The 18965-nt window shown below is 38.6% G+C and overlaps 1 protein-coding gene across 5 annotated transcripts in view; it reads right to left on the bottom strand.

Annotated features, from left to right (window-relative positions):
* Nucleotides 1-540: 540 nt before the first annotated feature.
* LOC108430063 (interleukin-6 receptor subunit beta-like) overlaps nt 541-18965 on the bottom strand; it is a 32587-nt gene continuing 14162 nt past the window's right edge. For 4 of the 5 annotated variants that reach the window (XM_037545443.1, XM_037545442.1, XM_037545444.1 and 1 more), the window contains 10 exons: nt 16429-16589; nt 14833-14989; nt 13240-13322; nt 11212-11419; nt 9895-10098; nt 5059-5160; nt 4588-4731; nt 3902-4033; nt 3033-3129; nt 541-2925 (listed from right to left, as the gene is read on the bottom strand). In XM_037545443.1, coding sequence (XP_037401340.1) covers nt 2859-2925; nt 3033-3129; nt 3902-4033; nt 4588-4731; nt 5059-5160; nt 9895-10098; nt 11212-11419; nt 13240-13322; nt 14833-14989; nt 16429-16589 — 1355 coding nt within the window. In that variant the 3' untranslated portion in view covers nt 541-2858. The remainder of the gene's footprint in view (nt 2926-3032; nt 3130-3901; nt 4034-4587; nt 4732-5058; nt 5161-9894; nt 10099-11211; nt 11420-13239; nt 13323-14832; nt 14990-16428; nt 16590-18965) is intronic. The other variant, XR_005131529.1, reaches the window with a different exon arrangement.

Raw genomic sequence — 18965 nt, 5'->3', positions numbered from 1 at the left:
CATAATTTTGGAATGGGATGTCCACCAAGCTTATGAAGGTGTGATGGTCAGGTGTCCATATACTTTTGGCCATACAGTGTATAATTTGAAATCTCGTGCTAAGTAATGTTACCTAGCTAAAGTCAAGTAAATGTGTTGAGTTGTGTCCTAATGTGGATGGGGTCGGTTGGCACGTCAGCCTGTCCAAGTGTAGGGCTATTATCATAAACATATTTAATATATGCTGCACACATACTAAATAGCACATTAAATAACACAACTAGAGTGTTGTATTGTACTATATCACTGATTAAATAAAATAAAAACAAGTTGCTCTTACTTTTAAGGTCTGGGGCATTGATAATAAGACTCACTTTTTATCTCAAGATAAAAAAAATGGATGTAATGAACATATTTTTTTTTTTTTATTGGAAAAGAACATAAATGTTCGGTAACTTATACCTTATTTTAAAAATGCAACATTCAGTGCACTAAAATGTTTAGAATGAATTGATGTTTTAATGTAGGCAAACAAAAGAAAAAAAGAATTTAACGATAAAATACAAAATACAAAATAACCTTTATTTTTTGCAGTAAATTACATAAAAGGAAATGTATAACTACAAAGAGTTTGATGGAAACAACCTGCAGGGTAGCTAAAATCACAAAAAAAGAAAATGTTTCCATCAAATTCCTGCACAAGTTCAAACAATACATTGAAAATACATAAACAATTTTGCAGGTTTTGCTGCCCAGTGGCTTGTTTTCTTCAAACTGAATTTAAAGACTTAAAAATCTTTTAATAGTAAAAGAATTGCAAATTTCATTGTATCCCTTGCACTTTGCTCAGAAACGTGATGATGATGTAGCTATTGAGTGTAAAATCACAGGGATAATTCAGGCTCAAATTTGTTGAATATTGATGTGTTCCAGTGTTGAAGACATTATACTGTGCAGGGCCATAACACTCTGTGACTGGCATCGCCCTTCCTGCCCTTAAACCACAAACAAATGAAGAAAGCGACGCTCTGGGACACAAATAGAGACCACCCCCCACACCCTAAACAAAAAAAACAAAACAGTCTTACTTAAAAAAGCAGGAGCATTTCATTCAGCCAACAAAGAACATAACACACCTCAACAAAGTGATCATTTGGTGTGGCAGGACTTGATTTGGAAATGTTTTTCATCTAAAAGTATATGCTATTTACATGCTACATAAGGCTGGGCGGAGACTTAGATTAAAATGGCATCACTATTTCAAAACAAGGGAGCACCTATGCAACACCCAGCTATAATTTACTCAACTCAAAAACCAGGTCAGTCTGAATTAGCAGTTTCCTATCACAGTAAATGTGCGAAGGTCATCCTATATTTGTCTTCCTTTGGGTCCACTTTGCACACTTTTATGTACCAAAAAAGGTCATATCTCATCTTAACATGACCATCTTCCAACCTCTCTTTATCCTTTATAATTACACTGGTTTTGTTACTGTGCCTTAGGACTGATATATGTAATGATCTGTATTTAATCTGTATCTAAATATGTTATGAAAAGATTTCATTTTCTGGTTTTAATACCAGTTAAAACATGTCTTCATTCACTTGGCCTTACCATTCCACTTGGGGAGATCCCTGGTATTATCTTTAATCTCTGGCATCATCTACTTTTATTGACTTAAGTGAAGTTTCTTAGATGAGCCCCCAGAAGGGTGAGGGACCAAGTGAACACAAGTGTTGACATCAGCAGAAGCTGCCCAGGAATCGTGAGGTGACGCGTTTCTCAGAAATGGCTGACAAAGCAGCCATTATTATAAGCCAGAGAAATAAAATACAAATTTGCAATACAAAAAAAATTATGTGCAAATCATTTAAACCCTTAAACCCCTGATGCCAGCAACACAGTTCAAAACGTTTGGTAAAGGGGCTGCAAAAGACTGGTAAAGCTGTGTAATGCTAAAAAACACCTGGTGGAACATCCAACAACTAACTAGGTTAATTAGCAACAGGTCAGCAACATGACTGAGTATAAAAAGAGCATCTCGGAGAGGCTGAGTCTTTCAGAAGAAAGGCTGAGGAGGGGTTCACCACTCTGTAAAAGACTGCACAGGCAAATAGTGCAAAAATTCAAGAATAATATTTCTCAACGTAAAATAGCAAAGAATGGGGATTTAATGATCTACAGTACATAACATCACTAAAAGATTCAGAGAATCCAGAGAAATATGTAGCCCTAATTGGTCAATATGTGCAAAGCTTAATTCCATGATGTCTCAAATTAACTTGTAAATAAAAAAAAGCTGGAAAAAAGAACAGCTGGCTTATAACAAACTTTATCAAAAAAACAAGGTATACTTGGCATTATTAATCAATGTAGATCTTTGTTGTACGTGTGAAGCCCACTCCCAAAACATATATCATGAAAAAAGTGGCATTTAAGGAAGGAAACCCTGCATGTGTGTTGCAGCTTAGTTTCAATATAGGATTGTATGATTTGAGGAGTGAATGGTACATTTTGAAAGTTTTTTTTTACAAAGTTGCAAAGTTATTTATTTATATATAAAAAAAATCATCATAAGAGCCCTTTGAAAGACAACTGCACCTCCAAAAAGTAAATGTTTCTTTTTATATGATGTGGATTAATGATTAATGTCTTTGTATTTCTATTAACTACAGAATGTAGGACAAAAAATCCCCCCCAAAATATACTCTTGTGGGGAGAAATGCTATAATACACCTATAAGAATCTCTTTATGAACATAATATACAGTGTTATTTACATTTACTGTGACTTTCTTTTAGTCACCTGCCCCCTGGTGGATGGTTACATCCCCTGCGACTCCGATCAGACAGTTAAGGCATGAACAGTGTAGCTGTTGTTAGAGCCAGTCAGAAAGGCTGCTGAGAGCTGGGTTAGGGACCTTGGGCCAGATATTCTGCTTTATCCTGCAAATACATCATCATATCAACAACAGTGACTTATGAAATTATGAGTAACTGATTCAGTTATGCTCAGCACATTTTGGAGCTCTTGTGGTGTGGATTTCTCCTACCTCCATCTCATTCTCCAGCACATACAGAGCAGTATGGAGAATCCTGCTATGAATACACAGCCACTCAACAGCGCAATGTGCATGGAGGTACATGGCCCTGCCAATCAAACAGATTCAACCAAGAATGAACAGGAAGAGAGGGAGAAAGAAGAAAAAAAAAACACTTAGAAGGATGGTTCTTTAAGGGTTCTATATAGAACCATTGCATGCTTAAATGGTTCTTTGCACAGTGACATGGTTGTTCAGAGTGATGGAGAATGTGTTGTATATGGTTTTACACGGAACCTTTGTAAAAATGTTTATGGTTCTATGTAGCACCAACAAGGGTTCTGCGGAACCCTTTTTGGTGCCATATTGAACCATGTACAACACATTTTCCATCAATATGAAAAAAATGATTTCACCATGAAAAGAACCATTTAAGCATGAAATGGTTTTATATAGAACTCATGGTTCTAGACAGTACCACTGCCTTTATTAAGGATAGCATAAAGCAGCATAAATATTTCAACACTGCTATTATATTTTTAAAGGCTTTTGAAACTCCAGTTATAGGACTTTCTAGCAGTGCCGCATGTGCATTCATGACATCACTGAGTCTGAATATTGTGGATATTGTCAGTATTAAGGCCTGCAGTTTGTACAGTGCTAAGTGGTGGTGAATAGGCTGCCATTACGTACTGATAGTATCCCTGTTGCTTCAGAAGCAAACTTCAGACACTATGCATGTCTTAACTGATCAGCTACGTTTATCGTAAGAGGACACTTGTGTAAATCTGCTATTTTGCTAAATTACCGCTTTAGAATTTCACTGCTTTGACCACTAAAAAATGACGTCTATAAAGTTATATTGTTCTGCTGTGAGTCACCTAAGAACACAGTGAGAACAGGTCCAGCCGGTCCCGTCCCTGCTTCAGTGTGGGCTTTCATATAGAACCTGTACTGTCCAGATACACCAAGGAATTTGTACTGCTGCCAGTCCACAGGCATGTGTAGCTCTCCTGAAACACATAATCCACAGTCCACACACACGGTGTATGTCAGCATACACTGTTCTTCAAAGGACTGGAATCACTTATAATTGATTATACACTATATATTTTATTCAATAACAATACAGTACAGACTGAAATATTATAGATATGAAAAGGTATTTCAGATTTTTTATTGTACTTTATTTAAAAAAAAACTCTCTGGGGAACAACATGAAATAATTAAAGAACAAATAATATTACAAATAATATAAAAATGTAAAGCATTAATATTTGAAAGTTTGTGGGAACAACAAGAAATTATTAAAAGGTAAACAATATAGACATCACCATAGATAAAGAGTAAACGACCCAATACATATGCATAAAGTCCCCATAGCTCAAAGGGAAGAGCCTCACACATCCTATGAACTCATCCTATGCTGAACAGACAGATCTCTGGGGCAGCGATAACAGTGACCCAGGGGCAACAACTCTAAGGCCCAGTTCATTTACAGATTATGTTGTTATAAATTGTGTTAAAGGTCATGGTTATCACAACTACTGCCCTCTTTTATACTCACGTATGAGATCGTTCTCATTCTGATAATGCAGGGTGTATCTGGTAATAAAACCATTGCGAAGGGCCAAAGGTACTGGACTCCAACGGAGCATCACATTTAAGCAGCTGTTCTCTGCAACATACAGTTTTGGACCAGCAGAGGGTGCTGAAAATAAGAAGTAGAAATGAGGATGCAACATCAGGCCTCTTCCAAGAGACAAGGAGATAATCAAATGTAGTGAACTGAACAGAGCTGTATATTTGTTTTAGAAAAGATATGTGATGTAATGTAGCTAAAGAAGAAGAAGGCTAATAAATATGTCTGGTGCTTGGGCCCCTACATTCACAATATTTTGGCATCTTTTTCTTGTTTTTTTTGTATCAAATACATGTTTTTTTTCTTTATTATGTAACATTGCTGAGAAACAAGTGCAGCCCTTAAAGCTGATAAAGGCAAAGTGAGCAGACCTCACTTGTCTGTGTGTGCGTGTACCTGCTTGGCGGCTATAAGCTAGTACTGTTAAGCCAGGGTCAGACATCACTCCATACACTGCTCTCACACTGATAGAGTAGGGTGTGTTTGGTTCCACTCCCTCTTAATACACACAAAAAACACAAAAATAATTAATAATTTGACAGTGAATAATTATAAACATTAAAGGGCTTGTAGCCTACATTTCTCTTATCTTTATTTTCCCTCTGAGGTCCACATATAAGCTTATTTGGCTTTATGTGTCAAAACATAATTCAATTTTATGTGACCATTTTCCCTCCTCTGTTCATTCCTTACATGATGCAAGGCTTGGATGCAGCTGCTCGGCCTTGGAAACTCACTACATGAAGCTCTCTACGTTGTTCTTGAGCTAATCTGAAGACCACATGAAGTTTGGAGGTCTGTAGTGATTGACTATGCAGAAAGTTGACGACCTCCACGCACTATGCGCCTCAGCATCCGCTGACCCAGTTCTGTCATTTTACATGGCTTACCACTTTATGGCTGAGTTGCTGGAATATTTATCAGAGAGGAACTTGACGACTGGACACTTGTTGCACAGGTGGCGTCCTATCACGGTACCATGCTGGAATTCACTGAGCTCCTGAGAGCGACCCATTCTTTCCCAAATGTTTGTAGAAGCAGTCTACAGGCCTAGGTGCTTGGTTTTATACACCTGTGGCCATGAAAGTGATTGGAACACCTGAATTAAGTGATTTGGATGGGTGACAATACTTTTTAGAATACTTTTTAGTGTAGGTACCTTTATTATGCATGGTATATGTAAGTGACCTGTGTTCTGATTGGCTGGAACACTCTTCAAAGCTTAAGTGTGAATGGGCGAAGCTAAACTGCTGTGTTATATGTAAATGAATGAATACAATAACAACACAATGAATTTATAATAAGTTGATTATGCAGCTTAGTTTGTATATATGGACTTTATGGACTGGGCAGAGAATGGTATGTTTTAAAACTTTAACAGTGATGACATATCAAACTCTAAAAATATAACACTAGATACAAAACTAGATACAAAAAAAAATCTTTAGATTTTTTATTCCATTGAAGTACTTTGCAAAAACCAGCCATTAGGGGTGTACTTTGTGTACTTCTGGTGCCGGTCCCAAGCCCGGATAAATGGCGAGGGTTGCGTCAGGAAGGGCATCCGGCGTAAAACTTGTGCCAAAACTATCATGCGGATCACAAATATGATTGCCATACCGGATCGGTCGAGGCCCGGGTTAACAACGACTGCCTCCGGTGCTGTTGACCAGCAGGGTGCCGGTGGAAATTGGACTACTGTAGGTCGAAGACCATCAAAGAGGAGAGGAGGAAGGCGGGTTAGAAGGCAGCGAGAGAGAAGGAAAGGCAGGAGTGTGGAGATTAGAGTAGGGACTCTGAACATAGGGACAATGACTGGTAAAGGCAGAGAGCTTGCAGACATGATGGAGAGAAGGAAGATAGATATTCTGTGTGTCTAGGAGACCAGATGGAAAGGAAGCAAGGCCAGGAACATTGGAGGTGGATTCAAACTGTTCTATCATGGTGTAGAGAGGAAGAGAAATGGAGTAGGGATAATCCTAAAGGAACAGCTTGGCAAAAGTGTTCTGGATGTAAAGAGAGTGTCAGACAGGATCATGAGCCTGAAGTTGGAGGTTGATGGTGTGATTTTGAATGTGGTCAGTTCATATGCACCACAGGTTAGTTGTCAGTTAGAGGAGAAAGAGGAATTTTGGAGTAAGATGGATGAAGTGGTAGATGGTGTCCCTAGAGAGGAGAGATTGGTGATTGGTGCAGACTTCAATGGACATGTTGGTGAAGGAAACAGAGGGGATGAAGAGGTGCTGGGTATGTATGGTGTGAAAGACAGAAATGCGGAAGGTCAGATGGTTGTAGATTTTGCAAAGAGAATGGAAATGGCTGTGGTGAACATGTATTTTCATAAGAGGGAAGAACACAGGATGACATACAAGAGTGGAGGGAGGTGCACACAGGTGGATTATATCCTTAGCAGGAGATGCCACCTAAAGGAGATTGGAGATTGTAAAGTGGTGCCAGGGGAAAGTGTAGCAAGGCAGCATAGGGTGGTTGTCTGTAGAATGAGGTGAGAAACAAAGAACAGGAAGAGAGCGAAGACAGAGCCAAAGATTAGATGGTGGAAGCTGAAGGAGGAGGATGGTTGCAGAAAAATTGCAACAGGCCCTTGGGGGCAGTGAGGAGCTACCTGAGGACTGGGAAACTACAGCTAAGGTGGTGAGAGAAACTGGCAAGAATGTGTTGGGTGTTTCGTCTGGTCAGAGGAAAGAAGACAAGGAAAGTTGGTGGTGGAATGAGGAAGTCTAGGAGAGTATTCAGAAGAAGAAGGCAGCTAAGAAAAAGTGGGATAACCAGAGAGATGAAGGAAGTAAGTGTGAGGCTAGTCGCATAGCAAAAAGAATGGTGGCAAAGGCAAAGGCTCAGGCCTATGATGAGCTGTATGAGAGGCTGGACAGTAAAGAAGGAGTAAAGGACTTGTATCGTTTGGCTAAACAGAGATATAGAGCTGGAAAGGATGTACAGCAGGTTAGGCTGATAAAGGATAGAGAGGGAAATGTACTAGTGAGTGAACAGAGAGTGTTGAGTAGATGGAAGGAGTACTTTGAAAAACTAATGAATGAAGAAAACGAGAGAGAGAGAGGAGGACAACGGGGGAGAGATAGTGGATCAGGAAGTGCAGAGAATTAGTAAGGTGTAAGTGAGGGCAGCTTTAAAAAGGATGAAGAATGGAAAAGCAGTTGGTCCAGATGACATACCTGTGGAGGTATGGAGATGTTTAGGAGAGAAGGCAGTGGACTTTTTAACCAGGTTGTTTAACAAAATCCTGGAGAGTGAGAGGATGCCTGATGAGTGGAGAAGCAGTGTACTGGTCCCCATTTTTAAGAACAAGGGTGATGTGCAGAGCTGCAGTAACTACAGAAGTATAAAGTTGATGAGCCACACCATGAAGGTATGGGAAATAGTTGTTGAAGCAAGGCTAAGGCGAGAGGTTCGGATCAGTGAGCAGCAGTTTGGTTTCATGCCCAGAAAGAGTACCACAGATGCAATTTTTGCATTGAGAGTGTTGGTACAGAAGTACAGAGAAGGTCAAAAGGAGCTACATTGTGTCTTTGTGGATCTAGAGAAGGCATATGATAGGGTGCCAAGAGAGGAACTGTGGTACTGTATGAGGAAGTCAGGTGTAGCTGAAAAGTATGTTAGGGTGGTGCAGGACATGTATGAGGATAGTGAGACAGTGGTGAGGTGTGCAGTTGGAGTGACTAATGGTTTCAAGGTGAAGGTAGGGTTACATCAGGGATCAGCTTTGAGCCCCTTCTTGTTTGCAATGGTGATGGACAGGTTGACAGTTGAGGTCAGGCAGGAGGCTCCATGGACCATGATGTTTGCAGATGACATTGTAATCTGTTGTGAGAGTAGAGAGCAGGTGGAAGAGAATCTGGAGAGGTGGAGGTTTGCACTATAGAGGAGAGGAATGAAGGTCAGTAGAGATAAGACGGAATACATGTGTGTGAATGAGAGGAAGGCAGGTGGAAAGGTGAAGATGCAAGGAGTAGAGGTCGTAAAGGTGGATGACTTCAAATATCTTGGGTCAACCATCCAGAGCAATGGACAGTGCAAAAACGAGGTGAGGAAGAGGGTGCAGGCAGGATGGAGTGGGTGGAGACGGGTGTCAGGGCTGATGTGTGAAAGAAGGATAGCAGCAAGAGTGAAAGGGAAGGTTTACAAGACAGTAGTGCGTCCTGCTATGATGTATGGTTTGGAGACTGTGGCTCTGTCTAAAAGACAGGAGGCTGAGCTGGAGGTGGCGGAGATGAAGATGCTAAGATTTTCGTTGGGAGTGACAAGGATGGACAAAGATTAGAAATGAGCAGATCAGAGGGACAGTGAAGGTGGAGCAGTTTGGAGATAAAGCCAGAGAGGCCAGGTTGAGATGGTTTGGTTTGGACATGTGTTGAGGAGGAATAGTGGATATATTGGTCAAAGAATGTTGGAGATGGAGCTGCCGGGTAGAAGGAGAAGAGGTAGACCTCAGAGAAGGTTTATGGATGTAGTGAAGGTGGACATGGAGATGGTTGGTGTGAAAGTAGAGGAGGCAATGGATAGGGCAAGATGGAGGCAGATGATCCGCTGTGGCGACCCCTAAAGGGAGCACCCGAAAGAAGGAGAAGGAGAAGAAGGAGAAGGAGAAGGAGGAGGAGGAGGAGGAGGAGGAGGAGGAGGAGGAGAAGAAGAAGAAGAAGAAGAAGAAGAAGAAGAAGAAGAAGAAGAAGAAGAAGAAGAAGAAGAAGAAGAAGAAGAAGAAGAAGAAGAAGAAGAAGAAGAAGGAGGAGGAGGAGGAGGAGGAGGAGGAGGAGGAGGAGGAGGAGGAGGAGGAGGAGGAGAAGAAGAAGAAGAAGAAGAAGAAGAAGAAGAAGAAGAAGAAGAAGAAGAAGAAGAAGAAGAAGAAGAACTTTGCAAACAACAGCATGTTATTAAATGCATTTTTTGTCAAGTTATCTGCCTCACAATTTGCTCACTACTTTGGAAATACAAGCCATTCAGGATATTTTATTATATTTATTTTTGTATTTTATTATATGCTTTTAATTGTTATTATAACATCATTCACACTGCAGTACAGCTTTCCTGGTCATCTCCATTCAGTCTGGACATTTCTAAGATTCCCACATTTTTTTACAGCTTCCTACTAATTATTGTAAATCTCAGAAGTTGAACAGGCCTCTCACCTTAGAACCATTGTATACATTTAAATCTGCAGTAAGTACTAAGTGTAAGAATAAACAAACTGATCCATACCTGTGATAATGACTTTGTTAGTGTTGTTGCCCACTCTGTGCCAGTGAGGGTCCCTTTGACATTGAGTGCTCTCTGTAATACACCACTCTACTACAAAGCCAGTGATGGTGGGAGACTCCATGGCTCTCCACTGAACTTCCACACTGGAATCATTCAGTGAGGTCACTTGGAGCGATATCAATGATGTCTGATCTGTAATATTCACTACATTGCAGCATGTAGATCGTAGCGACACAAGACTATATTAGCTACTTTGAAAGCTAAAGTTAAAAGGAAAACAGGAAAGAAAAATATTGCAAGTTTGATTGGTGGAAAAGTGTTTTACTCATGCTGCTACAATTTTATGCAAAAGTTGATTTTCTAATTGAAAAAGAAAAATAACACATCCTCTACAGAGAACACACATCTGCACACTTTAGTGCACATTTACTGTTTATTTGCTGTTTTTAACACATTGGAAAAAAATAAAACATCCAATATGGCCTGTCCAAAATTTATGGCACATTTTCTATTTAATGTTTTATAAAAAAAGTGTTTTTATGGGTGTTCTCTGTAGACGATGTGTTCACTTATTTTCACTTAGAAAATCAACAAAAATGTGCTTATTCAGAATTTTGTAAACAGCTATATTTTATGTATATGTACCATTCTACAAAATTGGTTCCAACTACAGTCCCAATGAAGGATTATGATCTATTTAAAACCATATTATCATGTCACTCCCGAAACACAAGAATTTTAGTCCGTAGGCAGAGCCTTATTTTGGCCACGTCCCTGCATTGTGAGACTGCATCCCTGTCCATCATAGCCACATGGTGGAAGTAATTGTGTCCCAAAGTCTGGAAATCAGTGTAACATTGAAAATGGTCACTATCGAAACAAATATTTTCTGCTTTTAAGTAATTTTTTTATTTTAATGAAACATATTTTGATCTTGTGTGTGAACAGCTGTTCAAAGCTGTATTTGCTAGTCATGCACTGCCTAGCGTTTTGCTCAAAATTAGCTGAAATTGTCACTACAGTAACATTTGGTAAAGTTTTGGTAGTGTTATAATTGTTTTAGGAGCGACAAAATGGAATGTCCAAACATTTATTTTAATTAAAAGTGAATATAATATCATAAGGTATAGGGTCACTCATAGCACCAACCAGTTTAAACCAATTTGGTAGAATAATTCATATAAACTTTTACTCATAATTAAGAGCAAAACTGAAAGCCAATTCCTCATTAAGTCCTGTAGTATCAAAGTTACCTCTGTTTGTGAGAGTCAGCACTGAAAATGTTACTCAGTGAACACAAGACTTGCACACACATACCAGTCTGCCACTGGCTGGATATGGTGATAGAGGCCGGAGGGGCGGAGCCTGCAAAGTTGAACATGCTGAACGTGCAAATACAGGTGTTTCGAGGGACAATCAGGTGGCAGGACCTGTTGGCCAGGCTGAGGTTAGTACAGTCCCCCAAATCCACAGCTGCTGGACACTGCACACTGAACCATGCTGTGCATGCTGTTTCCAGTGCCGCCTGGGAAACAAAAGTTCAGGATGAGTTTTAATTTTAAATTCTTAAAAATGTCTTTAAAAGACTGTAGCAAGAGATATCTGTACTTTGAATTTACATTTTGGTGAGTGTCTTACATGAAGTCAGAAAATGGATCTCCATATACCATGTTTGCTCAGTGTGACTATTGCAGGTGAGCTAAGCTGGATGGCACATTAGACTTTGAGCAGTGCCCATTTCAGCCGACATGTTCCAGTAAAACCAACATACACTCACCAACCACTTTATTAGGAACAACCTGTGCACCTACTCATTCATGCAATTATCTAATCAGCCAATCGTGTGGCAGCAGGGCAGTGCATAAAATCATGCAGATATGAGCCAGCAGCTTCAGGTAATGTTGACATTAACCATCACAATGGGGAAAAAATGTGATCTCAGTGATTTTAACCATGGCATGCACACACACACACACACACACACACACACACACACACACACACACACACACTCAGATAACCACTCTGTATAATTGTGACGAGCAGAAAAGGATCTCACAATGCACAACACATCAAATCTTGAGGTGGATGGGCTACAACAGCAGAAGACCATGTCGGGTTCCGCTTCTGTCAATGAAGAACAGAAAGCCAAGGCTGAAGTGGGGACAGGCTCCCCCAAAACCGGACAGTTGAAAAATGGGAAAACACATAGCCTGGTCTGATGAATCTTAATATCTCCCATGGTACAAAGATGGCAGGGTCAAACTTTGGCAGCAACAGCACAAATCCATGGATCCAACCTTCCGTGTATCAACAGTCCAGGCTGGTGGAGGTGGTGTAATGGTGTAGGGAATGTTTTCTTGGCACATTTTATGCCTGTTAATACCAATCAACCATCGCTTGAAAGCCACAGCCTGTTTGAGTATTGTAGCTAACCTTGTGCATCCCTTAATGGCCACAACTCAATCTAGAATCATTTCTAATCCTTTAGAATAAACTCTGAACCTTTCTGTAGCTTTATTGGGCATGAGATGAGTCAATCATGTATGACAAACAGCTGATGACACAACTAAGCAGACTAAGCAGTCTGAAATGGACTATGTATAAAAGCAATTGGAATTTTTATGTACTAACTTTAAAAAAGAGGCTCTTTAAGGACTCTTTTTTTGCTAAGAGTTTGCATCCAGTATTAATGGAAACTTAAAAACAAAAGCTGACATTCTTTGCTTTAACCTCACAGTCACACAGTCTCCTTTCAGTTCCACTGTGCTGGGTTCAAAGCCAAAGCAATAGGAATTTGTAGGAGCCTTACTTTCCTTTCCCCCTACTTGTTTACATTCCCTAGCATCTCTGGCCTTGTGCTTTTATTTGTTTTGAATTTTTCTGCGCCACCCTTGTATCATTATGAATTCAACCCGTGGCTTTGCTGTGGAGCATAATTTAAAAAGGGACTCAAAAAAAATACAGGTTAAGATGAAACTAACCTTAAAGTATCTGGCTAAATGAGCAATCCTGCTTTGTGAGAAAGGCCCCTGGTCTTTTTTTCTGTTATTAGTTTAGTTTCTTTGTTCCATGTCACGATTATCTTTTTTACTGTTTCAGTGGTTTCAACAAACAAACCACTCACACTCGTATCGTGCGTCTGTTCCTCCTTGTTTACAGAACTGCTTTACTGTCCAAGTCAGACTAAACTACACAGCCCATTTGTTCTTGGTGCCAACTACAGGGAACTGTTTAGTAATGCTACTGCATAAGCACTGAGACACATGGCATTAAGCTGGTCTGCAGCGTTATCTGTATTTTAATCAGTGCAGTCTGTACACAGAATAAGGTCATGTAGATCACCTTCCATAGTAACGTCACACGCCTAAATCCTGCAGCATCTGCTGGCTGAACTGTCCACCACAGCTGTGGGACTGAAGATGGTGCTGTAGGAAACACACATACACAAAAGCTGATCAAAATCACTGATACTAATTTCTTATATCTACTGCCTTTAGACTGAGCACAGAATCTAGATAGCAGAATAAAAAGCTTCATTTCCAGGCAAAGTAGCAATTAAGTACAAGTTATTAAGTTTTCAGATTCAGATTTCATAAGTGAAAAAACAAAACAATAGTTTCCAAAACTGGAGTTCAAAAAATTGGTTAAAGGTTATAGAGAAGCTATGACTCATAACAACCACGCAAGATATAGCAAACCACCAAAACTGTCACCATCAGGCAAACAGTACATAAAGCTTTCCTCTTTGAGAGAGAGGAGAAAATCAAGCTGCTTCAGATCTGTTTCTGTCCATCCTTCTTCAGATTAGGTGTTTCTGTCCATTCTTACACTGTAAGAAGACGACTCAGCACTATGGGTCTGAAAGGACGTGTAGCTGTTCAAAAAGCCCTCAATGAGAAAAGAAATAGACAGAGAAGAACATTTGCAAAGAAAATAAAGATTGCTGGTGTTCTCAAAACAATGGACTGACCACTTCAGTGTCCAGACCATTAAATATGTTTGGAATTATTTAGATTGTAAGAAGCAAAAAAGGCAACTGACTTCTAAGAGTGAACTTCGGAGGTGAGGAAAAACAACTAATGTCGATTTCACAGCAGTATTATATATCACAGTAATATACACACACACATTTTTATATATATATATATATATATATATATATATATATATATATATATATATATATATATATATATATATATATATATATATATATATATCAATCAGGAGAGAGATATATATATATATATATATATATATATATATATATATATATATATATATATATATATATATAGAGAGAGAGAGAACACCTTCTGTACTTTTAAGTCAAAGGAACCACACATTTTTCATTTTAGGTTGTTTCTTTTGGTTCATTCATCATGAAATTTACACACAATGTAAAGGGCAGGAGTCGTTTTTCAGTTTACATAATTTGATAATACCTGGTGCCCTTTAAATTGCGTGTAAATTTCATGATGAATAGACTAAAGAAATTAAACAAAATTACTTGGACAAAAAGTCTGGTTCGATTGACTTACACTGAAAGTACACACACATCTTCTAAGCTGCTTATCCTTTTGGGTCACATGAGGAGCTAGAGCCCATGCCAGCAGTCACTGCGAGGAAGGCAGGATACACCCTGGACAGGTCTACACTGAAAGCAAAGTATGTATAATGTATATGTATAAAGTATGTATACTTTAGCTGCAATAGGATAGTCATCATGCCCACTGCCAGGTGGAGTAGACGGGTATAATACCCTTCATTTCAGAAGAAACATTGCATGAGCAGGTGTCTACAAACTTTTGCACTATATAATAACCTCTTTTCTTTTCGATACATCTTTAGACGTATAATAGTTTGTGTTGTTAATTACGCTGTATTTTTAAAAACCCTGTAGAACCCCCAAACGAATGACCTTCAGGTCATTACCCTGTACGTCAGTGTGGATAGTAGTAGTGGGACTCCAGTCGCTCCAGTGGCTCAGGTTGTGGTTGTAGCGGTAACGCATCTTCAAACTGTACTGAGTGCAGGGCAAGAACACACACTGCAGCTCCTCTCTCAGATCCACATCCAGGGGCTTACCATTCTGGAATGAATGTTTACAGAAATAAAACCAATTTGGTTCCAGATACATTCTATACTACATTCTATACTACATTCTATACAGCCTTATATTTAAAGTGGTGATCAAATCTTGAGCCAGGTTGTATATAGTCAGTACTGTGCAAAAGAAAAAGACCACCTTTCGTTTATTAAATTTCCAGTGAAAAAGGACAAGGTACAAATGATTAATTTTTCTGCAAACATATATTTAATGGATAATTACAAAGAAGCCTAACTAAATATAATATAAAACTTCTCAGTATTCACTGTGTCCACCCTTTACCTTTACTATAGCTTCCAATCAATTCAGGAGACTCACTTTCAGTTTTGCAAACATACTTGCAGGGACACTTTTCCACATTTCCAAAGTTCTGTCTTAGAAGTTGGTTGGTTTTCTGCTTCTCAAAATCCAAATAATCCCAAACGCAATCAGGTCTGGACTCTGGCTTGGTCAGTCCTTGTTCTGAGTCTCATTTTCTCTATATGTTCTGATCATCTTTTGAACTCCTATTATGGGAACCCCTGTTTTTTCACTTCCTTTAATGTTCCCTTTCCTTCTGCAAATGGATTATCTTATTTCTAATCTACAATGAAAGCCATTTTGACTGGAAATTAAATAAATAATAGGTGGTCTCTGACTTGCACAGTAGTGTACATATGTTAATATATAATGACTACATTTTTGCCATTCAATTACTTCTTGTGGTTCATACAACGAAACATGAGAAATTAAGACAGAATTAATCTGACAGTACAAAAAGAATAATTAATTAATTCATTCGTTCATTCATCTTCTACAAGAATAAAGATAAGAAATCAACAACCAGTTCAACAAAGTAATAAGAGATAGAATAAAAAACATAAAACACTAAATGTAAGCACAATATTGATATAAAACACACAAGTGAGATGACATACAGTAATGGAGAGCAAATATATAAATAATATAAATATATATTTGGGAGATTCCTCTCCCAAGACTCCAGCAGTGGTCTCCTCCCACTTCCCAGACGTTTACAGACTGTTGATAAAAGAAAAGGAGATGCTACACAATGGTAGACGTGGCCCCGTCACAACTTTTTTGAGATGTGTTGCTGCCATCAAGTTCTAAATGAGTTACTGTTTTTCATGAAATGGCAAAATGTTTCACTTTCAACATCTGATATGCGTTCCATGTTCTACTCTGAATAAAATATGGGCCTATGGTATTTGCAGATCATTACATTCTGCTTTTATTTACAGTGATCTACATTTTACACAGCATCCCAATATATATATATAAATAAAGGTTTAAACCATGACTTAACCAAAAACAAAATATGCAGACATTCAGAAAATATTCAGAAGCCTGATAATGTGTTTTAATGTCAAATAAACAGGAAGATTTTGTGCGTGTGTCTCTGAGGTTCAGAGATCTCTGACCTGATCTGCTGTGCTGTTCTGCAGTTGATACAGCAGATAACTGCTGTTGATCTTCTGAGTGGTTAAAGGGAAGTTTTTTGGAGGAGACCAGCGCAGTCTCAGACACCGTGGACTCCCGTTCTCCGCGATCAGCCAGAACTGTTCAGGTGGAGGCAGCTTCACTGGAGAGGTGGAGGAACCAGAGGGGGAGATAAAGAAGAGAAATCAATTACTAACTTGCTGCTGTGACAAAGATAGAAGTGTCTTAAATCACGGCTGCATGACACATCACACATTCATCAAAAGTGCAGTTTTGCCCTGTGCGATTAGCTTACTGTCCAAATATGCAGTTTTTATTTACATCATTAAGTAAAATATCTTATTTTTTTATATTCTGTGTTTATAGTATTTTATACTTTGGCCTTCACATTGACCTAAAGCACACTGGCAGAGAATTCCAGCTACTCCACATTTCTGCTCAACTGCATGATGATAATAATGGGCTTTAAAACATATATCAGTTGGGTGGATTGGCTGGAGGTTCTCAAGGACTGGTTGTATGGATGGATGAATGCTTAATCCCTTAATCCAGAGGAAAATGTTGCAGTTATAGCAGCAAAAAAGTTAGAAAAAAAAAAATCTTCACAAAAGTCTTAAAAGAAAATTTAATAGCACTATAGATTTACCAATATGTGCTTGACTCCAGGAAAATAGATACATATGATACATATGTGATTTGTAACTTGAAAATTATTCAGTAATGACAATAAAAAAAAATGTACAAGTGAAAAATATACACGTCTGCATTGCTCAAGGTTACAGTCAGATCCATAAACATCTGGGCCTCAACCAAGCTGTTCTTTTATCTCCCACAGCATATTTTATTTTAATAATTATTTAATAATAATTATTTTAATAATAAAGAACTTTAATAATGACCTCAATGAGCAGGCTTTTAGCTTTAATCTGGTGGCACTTACATCTAAATCAGGTGAAAGGTGTAGGAACTCTTTTCATACACAGCGCTGTATTTTTAGGGGCTTAAAAGTAATTAAAGAGAACGAACATTGTAAACTAAATTGTCATTTTTAAAGATGGTTGCAAATCTTTTGCAGTAATTGACTTCCTGACAGGTAGGTTCCAGACCTACAGACATCACCAGATGGTGAGTTTCTTCCCTGGTGATGCTCTGCCAGGCCAAATGGTCAAGTGACTGACTTGGCCATTGCAGACCATTCCACTTCTTTGCCTCGGCTCACGTTTTTCCGTTTGCATTGGGTCACTGTCCATCTTCGCTTTATATTCACTATATGATTCACTATCCAGGGAGTTTTGAAGTTTTGAATTTGGGGGAATCTGAGCAGATAATATAGCCCTATACACTTTAGAATGGATCCCGCTGCTTTTGTCAGCAGTCACATTATCAACAAATACAAGTGAAACAGTTCCATTGGCAGCCATACACTCCCATACCACCGCACTAACTCCACCATGCTTCTCATATGAGGTTTTGTGCTTTGGATCATGAGTTCCTCCCCTTCTCCATACTCTTCTCGCTCAGTTGATTTTGGTCTTGTTTCTTTAAGATGTTATTCCAAAACTGCACCGGCTAATTTAAATGTTTTTTTGGCATGCTCTAATCTGAGCTTCCTGTTTTTTAGGCGTTCTGACAGTTTACTCGTGGTAAACCATTGTGGTAAATCCTCTCTGTTTACTCTGATGAAGTCTTCTCTTGATTGTTGACACCAGAGAAAGAATCTTTCTCTCATCTACCCCTGTTTTTTTTTTTTAGAAGTTTTTTTGGGCCCTTTTGTGTTATTGATATTACAGATGAATTCTTTTTTTTAGCATGTACCAAATAATTGCTTTGGCCACACCTAATTGCCATCTCACTGCTGGATGCGTTTTGATTTTTCAGTCTAGTGATGTTTTGCTCCACTGGCATTGACAGCTCTTCGGACTTGATATTGAAAATTAAAGGCAGCGCATTCCAAATCCAAATACCATGCTTGAAATCAACTCTAGACCTTTTATCTGCACACTTGCAAGTGAAATAATGAGGGAATAACACACATCTGGCCATAAAACAGCCAGGTATCCAACTACTTTTGAGCCCCTAAAATGGCAGGGATATGTACAAAAATGGTTGTAATTCTTACACCATTCACCCATAAATAATACCCAGAAATTAAAGCCAAATATTCACTTTTAACTTATATTCATTATTTAATTTGTCTATTTAACTCTATCATGCTGTGATAGACAATAAATAGACAATAAATTAACAATAAAATAAACAATATCTTAACAATAAAGTTAGTCAATATTTATGGACCTGACTGTAATCAATATATGTGTGCCTAAAGAAGTGCTAAGAACTGGCTCAGCACTATGTTGTGTCAAGTGACCCATGTCCATTCCCTCACCCAATACAAGAACGAACATAGTTGTATTCTTTATAACATATTTCTAAATTCTTTATATATTATATTCAGCACTTTAGCAGCCTCAAGAATACAGTTCAGAAACCCCTGCTACAGTACCTGTGGTTCTTTAGC

Source organism: Pygocentrus nattereri, chromosome 15, assembly GCF_015220715.1.
Source record: "Pygocentrus nattereri isolate fPygNat1 chromosome 15, fPygNat1.pri, whole genome shotgun sequence".
Classification (NCBI taxonomy): domain Eukaryota; kingdom Metazoa; phylum Chordata; class Actinopteri; order Characiformes; family Serrasalmidae; genus Pygocentrus; species Pygocentrus nattereri.
The sequence above is the reverse complement of the archived record's forward strand: the minus strand, read 5'-3'. Positions and strand labels throughout refer to the sequence as shown.